This window comes from Cyprinus carpio, chromosome A5 (assembly GCF_018340385.1).
Source record: "Cyprinus carpio isolate SPL01 chromosome A5, ASM1834038v1, whole genome shotgun sequence".
Taxonomy (NCBI): Eukaryota; Metazoa; Chordata; class Actinopteri; order Cypriniformes; family Cyprinidae; genus Cyprinus; species Cyprinus carpio.
Genome location: NC_056576.1, coordinates 16,296,801 through 16,324,704, shown reverse-complemented (window position 1 = coordinate 16,324,704; position 27,904 = coordinate 16,296,801). Strand labels below are relative to the sequence as shown.

The window sequence follows — 27,904 nt, the reverse complement described above, 5'->3', positions numbered from 1 at the left end:
GTGGATGTGTTAGCACGAGTGGGTGTGTCTGAGTGTGAGGGTGATTAACTGGAAAAGGGTTACAGATTAATTCTGTAACATGCAGTTTTTGTCCTGTGTTCCATAGAGCTGTGCTCCTCAGTGATTTCCTGTATTGATGAGTGCTTTTGATTTGCTTTTCTCCTCTCCATCCGTGCACTGCTACTGAGATCAGGTAGGACTTTTTACCAAGCATGTATTTTTAAGTATGAAAACAAAACTTGCTTTGTGTAGTAATTCTTTTTAATAAAGGATAATGGGGTGATCCATTGAACAGCATGAAATTTGGTGTTAGGAGTATTGCTGTAAATGTTTTTTTTTTTTTTCTTTTTTTCTTCTTCTGCATTTTGGTTGTTTGAGTGTCTCTGCTGCCTGTGTAAACCATTGTTTGCACTTTCAGTCTTTAAAGTTTTGTGTTTTTGAGGTAAAATGACATCGCTCAAATGTAATTTTACAGATATTACTGTGGCTCAAGGAAGCTTCGAATGCAGTTGTTTTTTAGAATCTTTTTACAATGTTACAAAAAATGTATGTTCTAATTTAAATTTGTTTCTGTTCATCAAAGAATCCTAAAAAATGTGTCATTCTTTACACAAAAATATAAAGCAGCACAACTGTTTTTAACACTGATAATAAGAACTGTTACTTGAGCACCAAATCAGCATACTAGAATGATATTAGAAGCATCATGTGACACTGAAGACTGGGGAAATGGCTGCTGAAAATTCAGCTTTGCAGGAAATAAATAACATTTTAAAATGCAGTTATTTTAAATCGTCTATTTTAAATTACTGTATTTTTGATCAAATAAATGCAGCCATGGTGACTTCTTTCAAAAACATAAAAAAATCTTACCAACCCCAAACTTTTGAATGGTAATGTGTGTAGAATAAAAGTTAGAAGTATAAGCAAAACAATGCAGTGATGAGCGTTGATATTTATGCACTCATTTTAATGCATGAGATAATCCACATATTTGCTAATATAAAATACTTGTTAATACTGAATCAGATTTCTTTTAACATAATTAATATATTCATGTTTCTTGTTGATGGCTGTCACTAGGGGGTCCTGCGAACAAGACCTATTTCAAGCATTTTAATTACTGATTGACACTGCAAGGTTCAGTTAGATGTTTATTTTAATGTCTTCATCCCATACTGGCAATAAAAAGTAAAATGTTCATGGAGAATTAACACTGACAATACTATAAATCTGAGTGTTGCTCCTAAACTAATGAGCAACTGAAACAGTGTGAAGGAAAATTACCAATTCATTTTTGTCATTGTGGGTAGATTTAGACAAAGTGCCTGACGTGAGAAAGCGAGTAGGGAGGTTAGCAAAGAGAGAGTAGAGCAGCACATGCAGGAAGAGAGAGAGGACACTGGGCCAGTGCTGTAAGTGGGTTGAGTACAAATGGGGACCCATTGATCGAGCCTGTGAGTGAGAATGGCCAACAGCATTTCTCTTTTTCCCCCTTTCACCATTGTTCTCTGTCTCTTGCTCTGCTGGCCATGGGGTGTGAAGGACACCAAAGTGACAGCTAATTATCCCGTTTGGAACCCAGCAGAGCTAATCAAATGCAGCAACATGCCTCCTTATTATCATCTACAAGTTTATGATTCCTCACCTGAGCAAGGTTATTACTGATCTGAGCTAGAACTATAGAGCAATCCTATAAATAAATGTTAGAGAAGTAGGAACATTTGGAAGAAAAATATCATTACGGGGCATAATATATTACCTGGATTGATTACTTTAGAGGACCTCATTCAATATAAATTCTCATGTTTATTGTAATAGTGTATGTATGCATTTATGTATACCATTCAAAAGTTTGTGGTTCACTGTAAAAAAAAATTACAGTAAAAAACCGGTAGCTGTGGTTGCCAGAATTCTACCGTAAAAAATACAGTAACAACATTTTAGGATTTATGGTTTTAACTTAAATTTGCAGTTAAATACCATAATTTCATTAACTGATATAATGTTAACATACCAGCCTATTAAAGTACTGAAATCTGTTTTGTACCTTTGTAATACACTGATAACCACCAAATGCAGGTGGTTTTAAGAAAGGCACGTGATGAACCAAAGCCAATCACAAACAACTTTTAAATAATAATATATATAGAAGGTGCACTGTCAATCACACAAACACTAAACACCATAATGGTGAAACTCATTAAACTGAAATATGCAATAAACATTAATTTAACAACATTATATGTAACATACAACCCTAATAAACATAACAGATAAGAAAAAACTAAGAAGAAACAGTTATTTCAAAGAAAAAACATCAAATTCAAACTACATTTTAAGTGCAACGCAGAGAATTCTGGGAACATTTTTCCCTGTTAATTTTACAGGAACTTACCATTAACCATTTAACAGGTTTGTACTGTAGCGTTTTCACTGTTTTTTACAACTAAAATCATGGTCATTTTTTACATTGTTGGTTATGTTTTTGTTGTTGTTGTTGTTGTTTTAAAGTCACTGCATTTATTTGATCAAAACTACAGTAAAAACAGAAATATTGTGAAATATTATTACAATTTAAAATAACTGTTTTCTATTTAATCTATTTTTCAATGTCATTTATTTCTGTGATATTTTCAGCAGCCATTATTCCAGTCTTCAGCGTCACGTGATCCTTTGGAAATCATTCTAATATGCTGGTTCGGTGGTCACATAACATTATTTAGTATTATCAATAATGAAAACAGTTGTGCTGCTTAAATTTTTTTGTGGATTTCATGTTTTTCATTATGAAAAGAAAGTTCAAAAGAACAGCATTTATTATAAATAAATATTTTGTAACATTATAAATGTCTCCATTGTCACTTTTGATCAATTTAATGCATCCTTTCTTTCTATATAAAATTGTTAATTTCAAAAGCTTTTGAACGGTGATGTATTTATTTCAAATTGCACAGGAGGCTGATTTAGAACAATAAACAATTTGCACAGTGCAGTGTTCAAAAAAAGTCTGTTGCACATTTATTGAATTTTATCCGGAATATGTGTAAAAGCCTGAGGCAGTTAAAATTCAATTTCACAGTTAAATCAAAGTAATTCAGCTCTTAAAATGTAGAAGTTTAATTTGTGCTTAATAATGGTAAGTGCATATCAAAATCATAACTAGTGAAAAATTGCTAGTGGCTTTGTAGTAAAGTCACTGGCCTTGCAGTTGGACTGCATGAGTTTTTCTCTGGTCGTGTAATTATGTATCTTTCCATTGGTCATTTGTTGTGTTAATTATTTCACTATTGATCTGCTGTTGGCAGAGATTCAGCAAACAGCTCAATGCCCAGTGTGTGCCACTGCCGCCAGTCATGCCCCTGACCTTCTGTCATGCATGATCAAAACTCATAACAAGAGATTGTGATGATGTGACATATTTTCAAGATGTTACAGAAACACACATTTGGTTTGCATACTTTTTGCATTCTTTCTTTGACATATTTATAAATATGAAATAATCTTTTCATCTCAGGATGGATCATGATCGAGGCATGGGGAACAGTCGTTACCATTTTCCTACCGAGGAGGAAGAGGGTGAGTAACCTTAGGCATGAAACCACACACACACACACACACACACACACACACACACAAATACAAGAGCTGAATGGTTAATCAGGTGATCAGAATGAGAGTAATTACATGTTGAGCTAATTTAGGACATTTTGCCCTAACCAGAAGACAAACGTAAAGTGAAATGTTAAACAAATAATTTAATAAAAATATTATTATTAATATTTATTAATAATATATTAATAAAATATTAAGGCTATTTCTTAAAAAAATATTATCATTATATCTTCTAATGAATAGATTTTGCCACGGATAAAGTTACAAACAAAATGGGGTCATTAAATATTAAAGCAACTGTATGTAGTTTTGTGTTTTTGCCACTTTGGAGACCCCTGCAGTTAGTGGAATAACTTACATAACTTAAATACATTTCTCAAATGAAATTGCAGCAATAACAAACAACAATGTTCCACTGATTGACAAAATCAAGTCCCACTCTCTAAATTCTTTCTTGTTCGAGAAGTCATTTCACTGGAGTATAAATGTCAAAATATGAAAGAAAAGACTATGGCAATAGTTTAGTTTATATAGGTTTGTGTTTTAAGGTTACCCTTCAACAGCTCTTAATATTTACTGAGCAGCTCCTAAATATGGTTACAGCAAAAACTGAACCAGAAACAGGCTTTTTACCTCACTCACCTTTTCTTTCCATTATCTTTTCAAGATTTGACAGACCCAATTCAGGAAATAAAGTGTCACACATCCTGCCATATTGCCATCTCAAAGAGACAAAAACTTAAACATGACAGAAAGCATTTTATGTCCAAATTAGTGAAGTTATTATTACTGTGCCAGCAGCTAAAAATGTTTTTCACATTTCCTCTCACTTTCACAATTAACCAGACAGTTTTTCCTCCTCCACTTCACATCTTATAAAACATAAAATAAGACAAGGGATAATTATAGTTGTGACATGAAATTGCAAGAGTAACTGTTCCCTGAGGGAGAAAATAATGTATGAAATTTGCCTTTGACTGAATCTTAGGGGTGTTGTTTATCGCACATACACTGGCATTCAAAAGTTTGAAGCCTGTATGATTTTTTTGTTATTATATGTTTTTGAGTACAAAAATATTAATTAGTCTTCAGTGTCACAAGATCCTTCAGAAATCATTCTAATATTCTGAGTTGCTGCGCATGAAACTTTTCTTATCATTATCAACATTGAACAGTTATATTTGTGTGGAATGGGTGTTTCCAACAATTGCTTTGCTCTAATAATTAGATGAATTATCAGTTAAGAGTGAATTTAAACAGTAGACTTATATTTTGCTCAGTCATTTGCTTTTATATTTGTACTTTGACAGAACTGGAAGCTTGAAGATTTTATTGCAAACAAATATAGGCCATTTATTGATTCTGATATTGATTTACTGATTTGCTTGTGTGGGCAGAACATTTTCTATGGAGCATGAAATTACTTTCCAAAATCAATGACATCCAAGACATTGAACTATACGTCATTAATCTTCTTAGCAAAAAGTGTTGCGCCTTCCACAGATCATCAGTCTGTCTACATTGGTGTGCCAGCGCCCCACGGTTACCGTCGCAAACGCAGGAGGAGACGTTCGTCCATGTTGAGTCGTGATGCAGATGTAGAACGAAGACTTAGACATGATCATCAGAGACCCGAACACTATGACTGTGATGACAGAGACCGGTACGATCTCGAGGCAGAAGGCCTGGATCAACCAGAACACAATCTGCCATCAGACATCAACAGAACCAGTGAGTCCTTAATCAGTTCACAAAAGAGCTTAAAGTCATTCATATTAGTGATCTGTAAAGTGTGTATGATCATCACATGATAATGTCTTGTGACTGAGCAGGATATAAACTTAAAACTTTACCAGCACAGAACTTTCCACAAACTTCTTTATTGCCAATATGGTGAACCAAAAAAAAAAAAAAAAACCGGTGCAAAAGATGGGAAATGGTTAAATTCATGTGCTCTGTGAGGCAATAGACTCAAGTTAATGTATCTGAAAGAGAGAATGCAAATTCAAGGGGACTATAGGGAGCAAAACTGCCAAAAGTTTCTTTGTTTGTGTGTGTGAAATAGAGTTGCGCTCGGTTTATCAGATACACCCCGCACCCTCAGTCTCAATATCATGGTGTGCCGAGGGCAGGATAGAGCCATCTCTGCAGAATAGAAGATGAAAAACAATTATGGTGATGCATCTCTAAATGCTTGAGAATAAACAACTTGCGAGGCATCAAAAATTGCAAGTCAGCATTTGAATAGAGAAATAAAAACACATTCAAAGAAAACAATTACTTTTATGCTAAATTATGAATAGAGCTGATCAGTAATCCCAGTGGAGATTTAGAAATTAGCCATGGATTTTCTAGGGAATTTCTAATGGGTTTTTAGAGAGTTGGTTTTTGATTTATGAAGAAAATAAGGTTTTTTCAGCACTACTGTCATGGACTAAAAAAGGTCATAACCTCCTTTGCAGCTGACATGGAACTCAATGTTATTTATCTTCTTTCCCTTTCTTACTCTCAGCTGTGAGTAATTACACGTCATCGCACTTCAGCTTCAACAGACAGACCACCATTTGTAACAGTAAATATTTAAAAAGAAATCTTTCATTACTGAAATCAATGCTGGATTCATGCATTAATGAACTTTTTAATAGTTGTGCATTTAACTTCAATCTAATCAGCAGCTTCTTAGTAATCACTTGTTCATGTTTCATATTGCTGAATTATGATAGCTGAAGTGTCCATGACAGCAGCACAATTTTGCATTTTACCTCTTGCTCTTTTTATAAAGCTGTCAGTTTCTCTGTAAGCTGTGTTCTCAGTGTTTAATCTAACATGCTTCTCTTCACATTTAATGGACTGGAGGTTTCAGGACCCTTCTCTCACTTGTGAAGTGTGACTTTGATGCAGACACATCGGCATTGAAAAACACTCTTTGTCGGCTCTTTATTATGCTGGCATCTCATTCACAAATTGACATCTATGGGCTTCTATTCTCCACGTGTCTTCCTGAGGCATATCTTTAGTTCTCAGGAAGCCGGTGTATGGCCCATTTGGATGGAGGATGAAACAGGCAGACTTGATCAAACCGTAGTTGGAAATAAAGATGCACCTAACAGGTGTTAGAGCTGAGAAATGCTGAGAAATGAGAACAAATAAAGAACACAACGACCTGACATTGTGACATTGCCACATACTCCCTGGCATGGCCATGAAAAACAAGCACAGTGTGGCTTCACATGCAGGTTCAGTCACAGCTCACAACTTTATTCCTCACACACAAAATTAATGAACAATGGCTTACACTGCCTCAGTGTTCCTCCAGGCACAGTCAGCCATCACAACACGGGATCAAACATACACAGTGGGTGTCCTTGTTGTTTCTTCTTAACTTTCGGGGAAATACTTTCACTGTGTGTGGTGCTGCATGCAGTGCACTTTTTATTTATGAAGGCCATCTCATTCTACTATCTGACTGAGCGAAATCCAAACAGGCAAGTTTTCAGTCACTTTTCTTCCTGTTCATCTCACAGTGTCCCCAGCAGCAGAGCGGCTGCGCTACATTTTGGGGGATGATGAGGAAACCATGCCCACACCCACTCTCTTCACTGAGATGGACACACTGCAACAAGAGGGCGATGAGCTGGAGTGGAAAGAATCAGCTAGGTATAAAAACATACACACCAAGGCAACACAAATGGCATCAATAGTCTTATACCTACTGCAAGTTCAAAATCACTGTAATGAAAATCTTGTAAGGCTGAAATATAGTAAAATATAAACATTAGAAAAAAACTTCAACTAAATGAAAATTAAAAATGTTGCTTAGGCAACTAACTGAAATACATTTAAGTTGAAGAATTATAATTGAAGTTGAATAGTTGAATTACACGTAACTTAAACCTAAATAGTAATAAAAATTAATAAAAAATAAATAAAAAAATGACAGAAACAAATAGCTAAAAATGTAACTAAACTTACAATGAAAACTAAAAATAAAAAAGTAACGCTAATATAAAAATATTAGTAATACAACTTAAATAATACCAAATGATCACTACTACTAATTAGTTCTAGCGAATATACTGAGCTGTACCAACTGAATCAGACAGCGAAGAATATCATATTTATGTTGATGTTTATTTCATCAGAATGCACAGATATTTGTAGTTTGTAACATTTATAAATGGTGCTTTTTGCCCCCAAAATTTATTTGGCCCATCATGCCATAATCACAAGAGGGCAGAAAAAACATGCCATTAAAGCATATTTTCATTTCTACTTTATCTTAAATTTTACGAAATGTATACATTTGCATTAAATTGTAGATAATATAAGTGTATTTCATATAAAAACTTGTAATTTTTTTTTATGTAATATGGTTGGATATAAAGCAACATTTATTTTCAGCCCATGACCAAATCAGATTCATATCAAGTTTGATTTATGGCCCTTCAGGGTTTGGGGACTTCTGCTCTAGTGAGACAGACATTTCACATTTCACCTTAAAATAAACAGCATCTGGACCAGAACAACATCAACATCAGAAACTTTATGTTCCTTTTTCTCTGCTTGACTTCAACTGTGTGTGTGTGTGTGTGTGTGTGTGTGTGTGTGTGTGTGTGTGTGTGTGTGTGTGTGTGTGTGTGTGTGTGTGTGTGTGTGTGTGTGACTGTGACTGTGCATATCTGCAGGTGGGTGAAGTTTGAGGAGAAGGTTGAGGAAGGTGGTGAGAGATGGAGCAAACCCCACGTTTCTACGCTCTCCTTGCACAGCCTGTTTGAACTGCGGACATGCCTACAGACAGGCACCGTGCTGCTGGACCTGGAGGGATATTCACTACCACAGATAGTCGGTCGGCAACCGAGCTCTTTATTCTCGGTGCTTGTCATCTAACGGGGGGCTACTGATGTTTTCTGAACCATCAAAACCTTTGTACAATAGATATCGTCTTGCATACTGAAGTGTAGCTCAAAAAATGTTTCTTTTTGATTACTTTTGTCATGTATTGTAAAGTTTTGCTATCATACCAGTGTACTTTCAAAGCTAACCACTTTAACTTTTGTCTCCTGTAGATGACATCATCGAACGTCAGATAGAGGAAGGGTTGATTGGTCCTGAGCTGAGAGATAAAATCAGCTTTGTTCTGTTGAGAAAGCACAGACACCAGACAAAGAAGCCCATCCATCGCTCCCTTGCAGATCTGGGCAAGTCTGGCTCTGGAGTCAGTGAGTGTTCAATCTTCATCTCCATCCATCTCTACACACACTGTATTCTGCACAAAAGGTTGAAAAATGAAGGAATAAATGAACAATGACTAAACCATAGCACTCCAGCAGCATTCTCGTCAATTTGTAGATGCCTTGTGTGCATCTTCAGGTACAATGCAGCCTAATTGCTTGTTTTCTTAAAATGCCAGTTCATCCAGAAATGATCATTATCTTCTCACACTTATGTTGTTCAAACTCTTGCAAAAACAAAATGAGCTCAGAAAAGGACAAAAAAGAATTGACTGAAATGTAGGCTTGAAGGACGTTAGACGATTGTCAGTAAATAAAGACTTTAGATTCGTCACACAAAGCTGTAAAGCTTAAGAAAACAACTTTTCTTAAAAACAACAGCCATTGGTCACCATCCACTTTTGCTGTTTGTAAAAGACTGACATGGCCTTTGTTAAATTTGACCTGAATATTGCTGAATAAGATGATAAGGGCTGCAAGTGACTTTTTTAAGAACAGTCCCCAATCCCATTTTACTTCTTTCCAGGGATTATTTCCTTGCTGTCCTTTTTCCGCAGTTCATTAGCATCGATTTATTAAAAAAACATTGTCTGCTTAATAGTTCGTTTAAAAAGTTGTAATATTGCTTGTGTCTCAAAGCTCGGAGCCCAGCCCGATCCCCTGCTGCTGGAGCAAATTTTAACCGCTCTATAGAAGATCTTCGAAGCAAACAAGCAGCCAACTATGGCCGGCTACGTGAGTCTATGTGCCCTCTTTTCATCCTGTGATCCTTGTCCTCATTTTTAATTATCCTACTCATCTAGTGTCAGTGATCTGTTAGTTTGGTTAAAACCAAAAGGCCATTATGTTTAATTTGCAATGTCATATAAAGTTGCCTGGCAAGAGTTTTTAATTAGTTAGTGAGTGATGTCAGATTAGTTGTCAAATAGTTAGCTGATGGAATAAGGCTTAATGGATTTTTATTATTTTAATTAAATATTTGTAATGACATTCCTGTGTATGTTTGTGCCTGTGTGTCTACAGGCCTAGCTCAGAGCAGGAGTATGAATGACATTGCAGACACACCAAGCACAGACCAGGTGAGTCACATGGTATCACAGAGTGTCTTTATCTATACAAATGTAGAAAACCACAATCTGTCCAGGCACAAAAGCCTTTGAATAGTTCACAATAGCAGCTGCACGGATCTTTTGTATTTTCTTTGAAGCTATTTTTATCTGCCGTGACCAATTTTCCAGACTGACTCACTGACAAATTCAAGCAAGAAAGATTCTAGAAATCAAAGTCTCTTTTGCATTCTCTAGCATCATTATATTGGAATTGGATCTATAATTGAAATAACTTTTTTTAAGGGATACTCCACCCCAAAATAAAAATTTTGTCATTAATTACTTACCCCATGTCGTTCCAAACCCGTAAAAGCTTTGTTCGTCTTCGGAACACAATTTAAGATATTTTGGATGAAAACCGGGAGGCTTGTGACTGTCCCATTGACTGCCAAGTAACTTACACTGTCAAGGTCCAGAAAGACATTGTCAAAATAGTCCATCTGCCATCAGTGGTTCAACCGTAACGTTATGAATCGACGAGAATACTTTTTGCACGTGAAGAAAACAAAAATAACTTTATTCAGCAATTTGTCTCCTATGTGTCTCTCCGCATCACTGTAGCTCCATTTTGGAGAATATTCGCTGAACACAAGCAGTGTGCACTCTTCTGTGTCAGCCAGGCTGCACGGATGCGCTGTTTTCATTCAAATCAAAGCGTAAATGCATGTAGAAAACATATCCTTGTGTCGCAGCTGTGAATGTTCTCCAAAAGGGTGCTACAGTGATTTGGAGAGAGACAGAGGAGAGGAATTGTTGAATAAAGTCGTTATTTTTATTTTCTTCATGTACAAAAAGTATTCTCATCGTTTCATAATGTTACGGTTGAATCACTGATGGCAGATGGATATTCTGACTATGCTTTTCATACTTTTCTGGACCTTGACAGTGTAAGTTACTTGGCAGTCAATGGGACAGTCACAAGCCTCCCGATTTTCATCCAAAATATCTTAAATTGTGTTCCGAAGATGAACAAAGCTTTTACGGGTTTGGAACGACATGGGGGTAAGTGATTAATGACAAAATTTTCATTTTGGGGTGGCGTAACCCTTTAATAAAATTTTAAAAGATATACTCTTAGCTACAGCTCCAAGAACACTGTTTTTAAGGTTACAAAAGAGTCAACTGAAAATCACCAAAATGAGAAACTCCTGCCATTCCTCTTAATAAACAGACATCTTACATTGTATAATTTGTTACATTAACATAATTGTATTGATGTATTTGATCGTATGTTGATATGAGGAGCTTGCTATGATTGTGTGTGGCTCTGCTGATCTGATGTGCTATGCTTTGCCGTGGCCTTGTGTCTGGGTTGGTATTGATCTGCCATTGGGGAAATGGGCCATCTGAGTGTGTGGTCCTCGTGCTGAGCTCTCACATGCAGAGATATACTCGGGATCTGAGATCCGATCCCTCTGGAAAATGGTGTCACAAATTTTGTCCATGGGCACACAACGTATAAGGCTATAGCCACCAGTCATGACACTCATTTCTTACTGTCCTGCTTTTTTTTCATGAAGATATATTATAATAGCAAAGTTTTCATTATTTTTACTTTTAAATTGTTAGTCTTGTGTGCCTGAACAAAAAGCTTCCATTAGCTGGACAAAAACAACATGATTTTGACCCTCACACTAGATGTCAAGACAATCAGAAAACACTGAACAGTCTCTTTGGCATACTGAAACTGAACTAAAATGTATAAAAACAGAATGAGTAGTCGAGTATAGAAGATCTAAAACTTGATAAATTTGTGTCCATTGGTGAATTTAAAGGCATCATAAAGAGATTGGTAATTGAGGCTTGTGATTGTTTTTGTTGAGAGGATATTATGTTTAAATATTGTTTTAATGTGTAATTTTTTTTGTATTTTAAAATGTTGTCTTACTGCATGGCTGCTACCTTGGCCAGGTCTCTTTTGTAAAAGAGATTTTAATCTCAATGAGACTTCCTGGTTAAATAAAGGCAAATAAATAAATAAGATTTGTTAAAAAGAAATTCATATTTTCATTAAGCAAGGATGCATTCAGTTGATCATAAGTGACAACGATTTATGATGCTACAAAAGATTTCAATTCTAAAGAAATTCTGTCCTTTTTCTATTTTATAGAAAAGAAAATACAGCTTATATTTATCAGAGAATCCTAAACACCTATATCACATTGACAATAATACATTTTTTTTTCTTGAGCACCAAGTAATCAGCATATTAGTATTAGAATTGTTTTCTGCAGTATCTTGTGACTCTAAAGACTGGAGTTTAGCTTTGCCATCACATGAATAAATTACATTTTAAAATATATTAAAATAAAACTGTTTTTCTCCCCCCAATTGTAATAGGCTATTATATGAAATTATTACTGTTTTTATTGTATTCTTCAAAATTAATCAGACTTGGTAAGCATAAGAGACTTCTTTCAAAGAAGACTTAATACGACACATCTTTCATTAAAAACCAAAAGTTTTGAATGATAGCGTAAATCATTGAAAATATAATTGAACATTTATATCTTCCCCTCAAATGGCTGTCAGTATAAATTTTGTAGGACTTCCAAAACTATTTTGTGTTGTTTATAGTGATGGGAAAATGTAAAGCATTGTTTGGAGGAACTCCAAACTGTTATCCAAAGAAGTGAGATATATTGGTTTTTAGAATAGGCCAACATAGAAACACATTGAGCTTCGTCTGCCAGATAACTCAGCGTAGCCCTTCTGAACTCCATTCTTGCACATCCCTGACACACAATGTGAAGCTGAGATAGAATCATTCTACATGAATGTCGTAATGCTAGTGGATGTATCCTTGGTTTACGATTTATCAGAGAGAAAAAAATAGAGGAAAGCGAGAGATTAATATAAATCCAGACTGCACTTTACTCAAATGCTTCAGATGGAATTGTTCTGTCTTCAAAGTGAGAAAGGCTGCAGACATTTTAGTAATAGAGTTTAAAATAGTACAAGCAAATGTGTGTGAAAAGTTTCACAGATGGTAAATAGCAATAAATCAACTTTTGTGTTTAAATGTTCAGTTCCAGATTTTTGGCACATATAAAGAGCACAAGATATACATAATAATATAATATAGCATTTTATTTGTATAGAGCCTTTCAATAATAAAAAGCAACACACAGTTAAATGATAACATAAGGGTCCTATGATGGAACAGAAGGGTTAAGTAACATAATGGCCCTGTGATAGAACAGAAGGGTTAAATGACAATATAAGGGTCCTGTGGTTGGACAAAAAGGGTTAAATGACAACATAAGGGTCCTATAATGGAATAGAATAGTTAAATGACAACATAACGGTTCTATGATGGAACTAAAGGGTTAAATGACAATTTAACCATAAGATGATAATAAAAACAAAAACACAAAAAAACAATAAAATAATTCTACTACAAAACAAAAGAATTCTAAAACAGAACAGAAAGGGTCCTGTGGTTGGACAAAGAGGGTTAAATGACAACATAAGGGTCCTATAATGGAATAGAAGGGTCAAATGTCAACATAACTGTTCTATGATAGAACAGAAGGGTTAGATGGAAAAAAGGGTCAAATGACAACATAAGCATCCTGTGATGGAGAATTACATCAAAGAAGTATTTTGATGGAACAGAAGGATTAAATAATTAAATTAACAACATAAGGCGTCCATAATGGAACAGAACTAGTTAAATGAGGGTCCTATGATGGAACAGAAGGCATAGAAGAAACATAATGAAAAAAAAGCAACAAATTGCAACCTAAGGGTCCTGTGATGGAGCATAGGGGTTAAATGACAACATAAGGGTCCTATGATGGAACAGAAGGGTTAAATGACAACATAAGGGTCCTATGATGGAACAGAAGGGTTAAATGACAACATGAGGGTTCTGTGATGGAACAGAAGGGTAAAAGACAACACAAGGATCATACTGTACCTATCAAATAGTTTTTTATTCTTTGTTCACTTTTATTTCAGCTGAAGAACAAGTTTATGAAAAAAATCCCCAGAGATGCAGAGGCATCAAATGTTCTGGTTGGAGAAGTGGATTTCTTGGAAAAACCCTTTGTTGCTTTCGTTAGGCTATCTCAGGCCACCACTCTTGGAGGTCTGACGGAAGTCCCAGTGCCCACCAGGTAACGGTTTTGCACATTAAAAACTCACAATATGTCTCACAATATGGAAAAAGTTTAATGAACTAAAATTAAGTTTTGAATTTGTTTTGTCTTAATGGACAGATTCTTGTTTGTGCTACTTGGGCCTCTTGGCAAAGCCAAATCTTACAATGAGATTGGACGTGCCATTGCCACGCTCATGGTGGATGATGTAAGTTTGATTCTTTTGTTATGCAATTCATATTTGTAATACAGTCTACAGTAAATTCTTATCATTCTTAATGTGGGATTCTTCCAAATAATCCAGGGTAAAAAAAAGATAAACTCATACATTTAAAGACATCCAAGACTGATTTCACCTGTTTTATCCATAGCTCTTCAGTGATGTAGCATATAAAGCCAGGGACCGAGAGGATCTGATTGCTGGCATTGATGAGTTTTTGGACGAGGTGATTGTACTTCCACCTGGAGAATGGGACCCCAAAATTCGCATAGAACCCCCCAAAAAAATTCCCTCAGCAGACCAAAGGTAAAACTCTTTCTTTTGTGGCTTTGGTTGGCCCATAAGTTTCCCATCTTAACATTCCTCTTTGTTTTCTCGGAGAAGGAAGTCTGTGTTTAACCTCAATGAGCTGGGTCAGATGAATGGGACAGCAGGCGGTGGAGGGCCTGTTAGTGAGGATGAGGAGATGCCTGTTCCACATGAACATGGAGAAGAGTCGCAATATACAATCCATCCATCCACACACCCAAACACACCCATCCATCCACCCACACACACACCCTAAAGTTACCCATCCATCCATCCATCCATCCATCCATCCATCCATCCATCCATCCATCTATCCATCCACCTAAAGTTATGTATTTATTTTCTTCTTTCCATAAGACATACAAACCAGGCATTTATCCAGCTGCATTTAATCAGTGCAATGCCATTCCAGACTGGAAGCTAATTTTCAGATTTTAATGAAAGATTACAATGGCAAACGTTTTTTTTCAGTGGATTAACTTGCACAGATTGATTGTTAACCACAAGACTAGCAATGTGTGCTAACAAAGAAAACAGTGTCAATTTTGATGCAGACTTAATGCAGACTTTATACATTTCTTCGAAAACTTTCAAACAATATTTTTACAAGACAAAATTCAAAGCTTTCTCTGAAAACTTTACAGTTCTAGATAAAAATGAATTATTTGAATTTTAAATCTACTTCCTTACATTCAAATTTCAATTTTGCATCCTGTTTGTCACCTCCATTAGTTTATGGAAATTGAAATGACATCTGCAATTAAGTTCTGAATGATTACAGCCCTGCTGACTGAGCATTCATCTGCTGATCTTCAGGACCTGAAGTTCTAGTACTTCAACCTTGCAGAGCCTCTAAAACACTTTGGCTGTAAATTTTTGGTCATAGCTTGAGTTTCAGGAGCTCAAAGTGTTCTTGCCTTATCTGTCTTTAAAATAATTGAAAGATGCCACAGAGATCTGAGGTTCAGGAGAGTCAAAAAATGAAAATGTAATGCGCTTTTTGGCAGCTACGCTTGAGGGCTTGTGAGGACTTAGAGATAGAAAATGGGTGCCAGTATTTGGTGTTAATAATCAAGATAGAGCTCACTTCTGGCTGTCTGTCTAACACAAGCTAAAGAGGACAGGTCTCTGTTGAATAATGGATTAAACATCTATGTTTACGGGACAGGTTCTGTGGCGGCCTTTTCCTTGACATCAAGAGGAAGCTCCCCTGGTACCCAAGCGACTTTTATGAAGGCTTCCACATTCAGTCCATCTCTGCAGTGCTCTTCATTTACCTGGGCTGCATTACCAATGCAATCACCTTTGGGGGCCTTCTAGGGGATGCCACAGACAATTACCAGGTACACCTCGCAGTTTTCTAACCTTGACATAGAACATGATAGTATGTTTAAAGTTGCATATCATCTTCTTTTCTGGAGAATTTTATGAGCACGCTTGTGACCTAGCTTCATCTAAAGCTGTCTTCTTTTTGTCCCTCTCTTTTCACCTTGTTTCCATGTCTCTCTCCCTGTTTAACTCTCTGTCAGGGTGTGATGGAGAGTTTTTTGGGCACCGCTCTAGCAGGAACAGTATTCTGCTTGTTTAGTGGTCAACCACTCATTATTCTCAGCTCAACAGGCCCCATCCTCATCTTTGAGAAACTGCTTTATGAATTCAGCAAGTGAGAAAGTCCTCTGCACCAATCCATCATAATTTCACGGTCTATTATTGTGGACAATACAGTACAGCCTCGATTGCTCACTTTCATCAAACCCTTAAAAGACACTCATAAATCATCTCTCTTTACTGATGCACATAAGCGACTTCTCTCTTGCTCTCTAGTGTTCACTGATCTTGTATTTATCTCTCTTTATTGTTTCTTTAAACTTTTTTTTTTATCTCAGAAATAATGGGATTGATTACATGGAGCTTCGACTGTGGATCGGAATACACTCCTGCGTGCAGTGCCTTTTCTTGGTCGCAATGGATGCCAGCTACATCATAAAGTACATGACGCGTTTCACCGAGGAAGGCTTCTCTAGCCTCATCTCCTTCATCTTCATCTCTGATGCCATCAAGAAGATGGTGGGATCTTTCAAATACTATCCCATCAACACAGACTTCAAACCAGACTATGTTACAGCCTACAAGTGCGAGTGTTTGGCACCAGACACGAGTAAGTCCATTCTTGGCATAGAGCACGTCACTTCTGAAATGGTGGAGAAATAATTTTGAAGTGAATTATATGTAGAACAAATTTGCATTAATTTAGTGTGTCAGGATTTGTGCACTAAGAAGAAGTGGTAACACTTTACAATAAGGTGAAATTAGTTTACAATAGTTAGTGCATTAGGTATCATAAACTAGAAATGACCAACAAATTTTCTAGCATTTATTAATCTAGTAATCTCTGTTCATTTCTAAATATGCTATACTCTTCAATGTTAACTCATATTTGGCTGTAATACTTATGTTATTATGGCTAACTGATGTTTTAAATATTTTTTTTTATTTTCAATTTTATTATTTTATTTTGTTTAGGTTGTGTTGGCTTTAATTAATTTTTTAGTTTTAGTTTTCAAGTTGTTTTATTTGTTTTACTTTGAGCATTTAAGATTGATACCTTACATTAAAAATCTACATGAATAATCTATTTGTATTTTTGAATTTATTTATTTAATTAATTTAAATATTAATTAAAATATCAAAAAAAAAATCTTAACCCCATAAATATTCCGGTGAAATATTAGACTTCTCCCTGGTGACATTTACTGAACTTCTCCAGTAAATTTAGTCCACCCCAAAGCTGAAAATTCAGCTTTGTCATCACAGGAATTTATTGCATTTGAAAATTATTTTAGTTACCCTACATAGTGTAAAATGAACATTAATCTTGATGAATATGCTGTAGAAGTATGATTCGTTGTTTTTTCATTAAACTTTAACTACAAACTTATGGTAATGAATCAAACCTTATTGTACAGTGTTACAGAATAAATTTCACTTTGGAGTCACTGCACTATCAGTATGCATAAATTAACATGCCCAATTGTAATTTCTTGATTAAACAAAGTTACTTTGGGTGTTTGAAAAGAACTGGCTGAGTGCATGTGATTATTGTAACTTATTTGTGTTATGTTTGTTTTTGCTGCAAACCCCAAACGTGGCCTCCGATTGATGTGAGTACTTTTCCATAAGCATGAGTTTAAACTGGACAAATAGCATGTTTTTTATGAGTTTGTGTTTATCACATGGCTTGCAGCAATGAATGTAAAATAGCAATGAGGTCTTTTGAAAGTAGTTTAAGCATGCTAGATTGTTTCAAACACTAAATGAACATTTCAGTGGAGCTACGCCCAGGGGTCGAATTGAGGGGGGATGCTGGGGAATGGCACCCCCTGGTTAAAAAAGAAAATGACAAAAAGCATCCCCTCAGTTAAACCACCAGCTCCCCTTACCATCCACTTTAGATTAATAATGTGTATTATGTAAAAATTATTATGCAAATGAAATATTTAAATTTTCTAGACTTCTTGTGATAATTCATGAAATAAATATCGGCGATCGGCCAATCAGAACTTAGCACTGTAACAAGCTGCGCACAAGCGGAATCAAGTTTTCTTAATTTTTCGTGAAAAATGGTTCAAGCGCAACTTTTGAAGTTCTTTAAAAAGAAGACAAAAGAAAAGGTATGATTTTTCCTTGTTTAGAAAATACATTATAAAAACATTTAAAGACATTCCCTTGACAATGATGTTGTGCTGTATGTGTGACTGTGAGGGACAGAGAGACAATAGGACTTTGCAAAAACCAAACCAAAACACGTCTTGAGAGTCCATTGAAAGCATTCACTGCGCGTTGAAGCCGTTAGAATGCAGTTAGAATGCCCTTATAATTCATGAATGAATTATGAATTGTATGAGTTTTTATGTTTTTATATTCATTGCATGAGCAATGTACTTTTCTAAATATCAGCAAATGTGCTATAAATTTTATACAACAGTGTATAACAACACGGTTTAGTTTCTTGAATGAATTAGTTTTTGAAGAAATCCAGCGAGCCAGTGATTCAACGGTCCATTCAGATGGACTCACTTGTTTCGTTTCAAATTGAATCTGCTGTTTTAAACTAATCATTTGATTTGAATGTTTCAATAAATCATTTTTTAAAACAGGGACTTGGTGCCATCTACTGGCGGTTTTATTGCCATTATTATTTATCCATCCAGGTGGATCAGCAAAATATTAATTATCAATTTTGACCAAAAATTTTCACAGGCTAATTTTTCATTAAATAACAACGGTTTTAAAAATAAGACAACTTTTCTAATCAGTATGTAAAATTAGAGCACCCCCCCCCCCCCAAATAAAATAAATAAATAAAATTGATTGATTGATTGATTGATTGATTGATTGATTGATTGATTGATTGATTGATTGATTGACCACACCATCCCCCCTAAAAACATTTTTACAATTCGACCACTGGCTACGCTTGCAGTCATTTACAATTGCCAAAACTGGCTTTGATCCTGGATAAATTCTTCTAACAAAGTTTTATTGAGATTTCCATTTGTTCTGCTCATTTTCCTCTCTGATTCTCCCTCTCTCTGTTTGTTCAGTGGCACCAATGATCTTCGATGTTGTAGTCCCAGTGCCAGATAATTCCTCTGCTCTCTTTGGTGTAAGTGCCTCATGTCTTCACCTCACTCACATCTGTGTTAGCATGAGCTCAGATTAGATTACAGCTTTTGAATCCACTGTATTTGCACTAACTGTCGTTGATTTAATAACCCACGATGATACTTTGTGTTTTGGTATTATGTCATTATGAAGGAAATATCAATCCAACATAAATCCAATTAATTTATTACAAATGAATTCTTACTGATCTAGGTCTGCTGTATTGCTGTATGTTTTTGGCTCTGTCCTGTTTTATTCTCTCTTTTTCTATCATTTTTTCTGTTTACGCACCACACAACCCTTCCATCCTCTGCCCTGTCTACAATCCTCCCTCCTGTCCCTGATTTCTACCTTTTCCTCTGTTTGTCCCATCTTCTCAGTTGAATATAACAGCTCTGGACTGGACTCAGCTGAGTAAGAAGGAGTGTGTGAAGTACGGAGGCTCACTGGTAGGAAAATCCTGCAAGTATGTTCCAGATCTTGCTCTCATGTCCTTCATTTTGTTCTTCGGGACCTACACTATGACTGTAACTCTGAAGAAGTTCAAATTCAGTCGCTACTTTCCCACAAAGGTAAGACCAGTGAAGTTTCTTTTTCCTTTTCCTTACCAAACTCCTGCAAAAACAGATTTTCACACTGGCACTTTTCTGTCACTCACGTCGACCTTGTTAGTATCTTGGACATGTCCTTTCCTCCTTAAGTTTTTCTCTACTATTGCAAAATCTGACTGACTATATCTTGTTTAAGATGAAAGTTGTCTCTATTCTTTAATTCTGCATGATCCTAATAGCTGATGGGATTTAGTAAGATCAGTAGGATCTTTGATAGTGTAAGAGCAATCAGAAGGGCTTTATACCTGCAGATTCATGAAAGGTAAACAAGGTCATGCAGTTTTAATCATGCTTGTGACGCACAATACTTTAAACTAATGTTTATTTAAAGCATGTATTTATGCTATGCACCTTTTTGATATACATTATAAAATAATATATAAAAAAAAAAAAAAAAAAAAAAAAAAATAAAAAAATTACAAAACCTACAAAAACTTTGAAAATTTTTTAATTTTCATTTAATTTTCATTGAAAATATTAGGCTACAGAACTGTTTTCAACAATGATAATAATAAGAAACATTTCTTGAGCCCCAAATCAGCATATTATAATGATTTCTGAAGGATCATGTCACACCGAAGACTGCAGTAATGGATGCTAAAAATTCATCTTTGCCATCACAGGAATAAATTACATTTTAAAATATAGAAAACATTAAATATAAAAGTAGAAAACATTATTTTTATTTTATTTTAAATTGTAATAATGTTTCAAAAAGTTTTTACTCTATTTTCAATCCCCAAAAAAATCTGAATGCAATAATAATAATAATAATAATAATAATAATAATAATAATAATAATAATTGAATAATAAATAATAATTGAAAGGTGGCTAGTTTGCAGCTCAATATATTTTATGTAGCTTTGCAACAACACTGTGATCTATTTCTTCTTTTGCAACTAGGTGTTTTATTCACTTCTTATATATATATATATATATATATATATATATATATATATATATATATATAATTATTTCTTTTTCGTTCTGTCTAGCTAAGGAAGCTGATTAGTGACTTCTCCATCTTCATGTCCATCATGACATTTGTGGGGCTGGACATGCTTATAGGTTTGCAAACTCCCAAACTCATTGTGCCCACAGAGTTCAAGGTGAGAGTAAATGAAGTTCAGCTCACATGTGCTGGAGAATACAACTGATCTTGATTTTTTTTTTGTGACTTTTTCGGTAAAGGCTTTTCTTTAGTTTTTCCTCATTGTTTTATTGGGTATTTCCTTTTCAAATCACGGCCCACACGCGCCGACCGGGGTTGGTTTGTGATGCCATTCGGAAAGAATCCGTGGTGGGTTTACCTGGCAAGCTTCGTCCCTGCGCTCCTCGTCACCATCCTCATCTTCATGGATCAGCAGATCAGTGCTGTCATCGTCAACCGCAAGGAAAACAAGTTAAAGGTACCTGTGCAATGAGCAGATCTTTCATCACCCCTGTTCTTTTCATTGCCACTGAGTTCCTCACATTCTCGCTCTGTTTGTTACAGAAAGGTTGTGGGTATCACCTGGATCTAATATGGGTGGGCTTTCTGATGGCAGCCTGCTCTTTTATGGGCCTGCCGTGGTACGTGGCGGCCACTGTCATTTCCATCGCTCACATTGACTCACTGAAGATGGAGAGCGAGTCTAGTGCTCCAGGGGAACAGCCGCAGTTTCTGGGTGTGAGGTGAGACGGACATAGACAACTTGTTTAGCAACCATAGCAGCAGGTCTGTTGTGGTCTCCCACTGATGGAATTTCTGTTTGGCTCTGTACAGAAAAAGAAAGGTGATTTTCAGCTTACCATGTTAATTATTTCCTTTAATAACAGCCACTAATTATAAAACGTTTATTGAGAGTGGGCGTTAAAGACTTATTACAAACTTGATTGTCATAAAATCTAATTTATATGAGGAGGCAGCCCACATTTATATCCAAATGGTAATTAATCTACATGGAACAGATGCCAAGCCTCAAAATGTAGCTATAAACTGCTTAAATCATCTGGATACAGCTGAAATGCTGAAATAAATGCATTGGTGAATTGTGTTTGGTGGGAATCGGGGACTTGCTATCATGTTATGAGAAATGCTATATTTAAAAATTTACATTAAATCAAAAATGGAAACAACAAAGTAATACATGTAATAAGTTGCTACTTTAACTCAACACAAATTATACAAATACATAGGCTGTTCATCTGAGTTCTCCACATTCTATTGTCTCTTTTCTCTCTCTCTTACTGCTTCTCTTCCGATTACAGAGAACAAAGGCTGACAGGAATCCTGGTCTTTGTGCTGACAGGAGTGTCTATCTTCTTGGCCCCCATCCTGCAGGTGAGCGTGTTGAAATGACAGAGATAATTAATACTGACTCTGGCCTATTATTTAGGGTAGATTAGCAATTATTATCATTAAAAAAAAAATTCTACAATGATGTCTGTATGATCTGCTCTACTTTAACGGTACTATTTCGAATGGGGAAAGAACAAACAGATGTTATGTACTGTACACTACTGTTCAAAATCTGGGGTCAGGATTTTTTGATGTTTTTGGAAAAAGTCAGTTATGCTCAACGAGCTTGCATTTATTTGATAGAAAATACAAAAACAGTAATATTGTGAAATAACTGAATATATTTGAATACATGCTGCTTATTGAATACATTACTATCCATCAGAAATCATTATATTATGCTGATTAGGTACATACGAAGCAATTATTATTATTATATAATTATGTGATACATTTTTATCCAGCAGGATGCTTCTAAAAGAAAGTTAAAAGAAAAGCATTTAAATAAATCATTTGTAATGTTATAAATATCTTGACTGTTTGCTTCTCAGTTTAATGCATCTTTGCTGAATAAAATTATTAATTTATTTTCCTTTCATTTTATTTTATTTTATTTTATTTTTTTTTTATCTTACTGACCCACAACTTGTACACATTTAAATGTTATGTATTTACTAAACTGAATTTCTAAAACAGGTATAGGGAACACAGGATAGCAGCCTGAAAGTCATCTTCAATTGGTCAGATGCAATCATCTTACAGCCATGACTTTCAACATTTATTTTTCTATTATTATTATTCACAGGACCTTAAATGCAGTTGAAATGTAACCTTAAAAATAAAACATTCCCACAAACACACACACACACACAAAAAAAAAAACACACACACACACACACACACAAAAAAAAAAAAAGGTGTAGAAGCACATTTGCCTTTTTTCAAAAAAAAAAAAAAAAAAAAAGTGTGCTGATCTGTTTAAATTAAGGGCAAAAGCAAGATCTCTCAGTGCTTCCAGTTACATTTCTCTGAAAGTCATTTCACTTTCATGATCTGATTATTCTGAAAACGGTAGGAGTTTTTTTTTTTTTTTTTTTTTTAATCAGTAAATTGACCGGATGGTGGAAAGTGGGTGTTATACTATATACCAGAATGGACTGAGAAAATGAGTTCATGTTTATTTGTATTTGTTTTCTGTTTATAGTTCATTCCTATGCCGGTCTTGTATGGAGTCTTCCTCTACATGGGTGTTGCTTCTCTTAGTGGCATCCAAGTAAGTGCCTTTAGGGATCTAACCTTTTCCCAACCCCTCCTCCTTCTCCTCACAGGCATTACCAAACTGCTTGGAACAGCTCTGATAGCCGATGTACTTTTATTGTTTTTGACATTCCTACGTTTTAATATCATAGAAAATTTTCAAACCATACAGGGAAAACATTACAACTTGCACTTTGTGTGAGAGGGTAACACTCATTTGCATGCATAGCTACAGCTGTGTTTAGTGATTAGAAATGAGTGATTTCTCCACACTGTGACAGTGCAGGGATGGAAGAGCGTGGTGTTGTGGGAATGGATATTTGCATGCCGGCTGGGTTTACTGAGGCAATTTTGAGCTGTATTCTGATGAGGCTGTCAGACTGCAGTGAGAATCCACCCTCTTCTGTAGCTTGGCCAAAGCCAGTTGCTACTTTTCTGTTCTGCTCTAGTAGTAGTCCAGTTTAATGTCAGTTAGAGAACAAAAGGAGGACAAAGGCAAAATGATGGACCTCAAGCAGAGAGCTTTACAATATTCTGAATGAATTATTTAGGACTAAATGTTTAAAAGCTGAGTTTGCTTCTAAATAGCGATGTGTTCTTTTATATTTGTCAAGCTTTGGGATGTAGATTTGTGATTATATTATATAAGTGAGGTAAAACAATGGACTAAAAAAAAGACCAAAAAAGTCAAAAATGTTTAAGTCATTTCAAACCATTTCAAACAAAATGTTTCTGACTTTCTCGCTCTCAATCTTCAAAAAGTACATGATAGCATTATAAAAACATCATAAATGTTGTCCACATGACTCTTGTGCTATACATTTCAAGTCTTCTAAATCCATCTGATAGTTTTGTGTGAGGAAATGATCAAAACGAAGTTGTTATTCACTGATAATCTTCCCTTCAAATGAACTGCAACTTGATCAGATCATTGAGTAAGTCGAGAACCTGATCAATCCGATTTGTGAACAAATCATTCAGATCGAACCATTACGATTAAACCATTTTGTAAAGTGAATCAGCTTATTCATCAAAAGGTCTGAAGACTGAACAGACCTGGTCCTCGTTCACTTTCATTAGATGGAAATTAGTAATTTGGGTTTGAAATACAGACAGATTTTTAATTTTTGTCCACTGAGTATCTAATCAAATGTTTTGTCTTTTATAGTTCTGGGACAGGATCAAACTGATTATGATGCCAGCAAAACACCAGCCAGATTTTTCATACCTGCGTCACGTACCACTGAGAAGAGTCCACCTGTTCACACTGCTGCAGATTGTGTGCTTAGCTGTTCTTTGGATCCTCAAATCCACATTCCTTGCTATCATCTTCCCAGTCATGGTATGATCATTTTATATTGCCACACATAAACAGCAATGTATATCATGATTCATAACTATATTAGTTTCCATAAAGCTTTCTGAATGTAACCTATTCAGGATCATTGTACTTTAAAACGTTGTACGATTGTAATTTGTAGTTAAATCATGCTGTGAACAGGCCATGAATTGAAATGAATTTCCAGCAGTCTGTGATTTAGTATATAATACAAGGTTCCTAAAGATAATAAACATTAGGGATGTGTTAAGGAAACAAAAAAAATAGTTTGTCTCGTTCCCTCAGATTCTTGGTCTCATGGTGATACGAAAGATGTTGGACATGGTTTTCTCTCAACACGATCTGGCATGGCTGGACGATATCCTGCCTGAGAAGGAAAAGAAGAAAAAGGAGGATGAAAAGAAGAATACCAAGAAGGAAAAAAAGAAAGGCAAAGGAGGGAATGACAGTGAAGATGTAAGTGTTTTAGTAGCCTAATTATTCAAAGACAGACGCAGACTGCTGGGATTTAAATGAGAGTTTTATTTGACTTAAGTCATATAAAATGATCTATCATTTTTTACATCCAAACTATTGTATTGTGCTTCTCCGGTGCCACCTTCTGGTGGAAAAGAGCTTCATTCTTGTACCAATAAAGCCTCAAAAGCAAACTTGACACATTCTACACATGCAGAAACAAATCTTCATCTGTTCTTTGATCCACAGGACAAGTATAACCCTTATGCAAACTGCTCCCCCAGTGATTCGGACTTGGATCGCAGGTACTGTGTGCTCAAACTACACGTTCCCTACCGTGACCTCTTACAGGCGCCAGACTCCAACTCAGAGTGGGCAGCACGATGCCAACCGGGCAGTTACTACTACTGATACTGAGTTCATTAATTTTTTTAAATGCGAGAGCATTTCCTCTTAAATGCACATCCACTCTACATTTAATAATACTAAAGACTGCATTAATACTTACAGTAGAACTAGATGACATAGTTGAGAGGTAGCTCTGCATGTTAAATGTATAACTGCTAAGGTCATGCAAGATCTTGTATACAGTATTTTGCTATATTCTCATTGCCCTTGCCATGCGCTTTGAACCAATGCAGATAGAACTGTTTTCATGCAACCACCAGTATTTTACTCTGCATGCTATTATAAAAAAATGTGTAATTTATTGTATTATGCATATTTTTTTTTTCTTTTGCTTACACTGAAGAAACAAAACAAACAAAAAAAACAAATAATAAAAATTCAACAACCATAATTAGATACAGTTACTGATTATCTCTTTGAAATACCGTTAAAAAACTGGCAAAGATAAAAGTGAGAAAGGTTCTAAAATATATTTTTTAGTAGATATAAAGTGTGTAATGTAACAATGTTTAAGAATTTTGGTTGTTTCTTTCCCTGTATAACTGTGATTCCAATAAGAGTGCTTATCCAGAACAACTCTGTGCTCCCCCCAAACCCACCCCCCCCCCCCCCCAGCCTGGTTCCTCTCACACTATATCCATGACCCATACTTATTCAAATGTGTGCCTCTGTATCACTCTGATGTAGAAATGATGTAAAATCTGCTGAGTTTCATGTCTGCATTGCTGTTCAGGGGGCATGGTTTGGATGAAGTGTTCACTTCAACAAAGGTTCAATTTGTTAACATTAGTTATTGCATTAGGCATCATACTGGACTATTATCATAATAGATATTATAGCATTTCTTAATTTTTACATATACTATATGTATATGTTAATTGTTAATGTTCATATATTAATATTCAACATTTTATAATAAAACTATTACTTTATAATTTACTTTATTATGTATACAGAAAATATATATGGGGTCAGTAAGATTTCATACTTAAGATAAATGTATACTTTTTTGACCAACAACAAATTAAATTGATCAAAGGGGACAGTATAGACTTTTCACATTGTTACAAAAAAAATTTAAAAAATTTTTTTTTTTTTAAATCAGCTTTTCCATCACAGGAATAAATTATATTTGAAATATATTTTGAAATAGAAAACTGTTATTTTAAGTTGTAATAATATTTCACAATATTAGTCTTTACTGTATTTTTGATCAAATAAAATCAACCTTGGTGAGCATTAAAAATATATTTTTTATATATTTAATATTCCTGTTAAGAATTATATATTCTATATTTTTTTTAACAGGAATGTTAAAAATATATTATAAATGTCTGATCTAGAAATGAACATTAACCAAAAACCAAAATTATTTCATGATTCCTAATGCATTAACTAATGTTAATGTAGAACCTTATTGTTAAGGTATACAATAGTTGCCCTAGTATTTATCACATTTAAACACAGGGCAAGCATACTGAGCCTTCTTCCTGATTCCCCCGGAACACTAACATCTTAATACAGACTGCTGTTCCTCCTTCCTGTTATTGCCCTCGCCTCTTACTCCTCCTCACTCTTGTAACTGGAAGTTGCCATTCCACAGCATCACTCTGCATCTGAAGATCTCCTGTCCATCATCCCCGGCAATGCCAACGGCCAGAGGAATGTCCTGCCCCTTGCCCCAGGTGAAGATTGAGATGGAGTCGGACTATGACGACACAGATATTAACCGTAGAGGCAGACACCGAGATCACAGGGACATGAGCAGCGAAACAACACTATAATGTGTGGAACATTGCACGCTCTGTCTCAGCTTGTTTGAAGATCCTGTGTCACTAACACACGTTCATGTTCACTTATGATATACAGAATGGATCAGACAGTACTTAATGAATAGACATAACGGTGACGTGGCATAAAGTTGAGTTATTTTAAAGGGGAAACATTGAGCCGAATGTATGAGATATGCTATGAATACATTAAACACCATATTTTTGTTTCTTATTTTAAAAACCAAAAAAGCTGAAAGTACAGTAAATTTTATGAATTGGAATCAATATAACACCATATATAATGTGAAGGCAGAAATATTATTTTCTTACTACAAATGAGAATATATTTTAGACAAAATCAGTTTATATATACATGTAGTGAAAACCTTTTGTATTTTCATTTTAGAAAACCAGGTCAACTTTATATTTCAAGATTCAAGTACCTTTGATATGATGATTAGAGGGATAAACAATTATGATTTTGTTTTCCTGTGTAACTGCTACCTCTGGGTCTAGTAGTGTTGCC

At 35.2% G+C, this 27,904-nt stretch overlaps 1 protein-coding gene across 1 annotated transcript; it reads left to right on the top strand.

Moving 5' to 3' along the window:
- LOC109073678 (electrogenic sodium bicarbonate cotransporter 4-like) lies at window positions 1-27,871 on the top strand. Its single transcript, XM_042755313.1, has 26 exons — window positions 1-193; window positions 3,518-3,579; window positions 5,119-5,346; window positions 7,140-7,272; window positions 8,301-8,461; window positions 8,682-8,834; window positions 9,486-9,581; window positions 9,870-9,925; window positions 13,919-14,076; window positions 14,179-14,266; window positions 14,430-14,584; window positions 14,663-14,787; window positions 15,752-15,930; window positions 16,117-16,250; window positions 16,474-16,745; window positions 19,219-19,253; window positions 19,633-19,824; window positions 20,861-20,974; window positions 21,113-21,274; window positions 21,361-21,539; window positions 22,116-22,188; window positions 23,351-23,419; window positions 24,572-24,745; window positions 25,028-25,198; window positions 25,448-25,503; window positions 27,210-27,871. Exons 2-26 carry the CDS (start codon window positions 3,519-3,521, stop codon window positions 27,388-27,390), a joined length of 3,405 nt encoding a protein of 1,134 aa, XP_042611247.1. The 5' UTR covers window positions 1-193; window position 3,518; the 3' UTR covers window positions 27,391-27,871.
- Window positions 27,872-27,904: the final 33 nt, after the last annotated feature.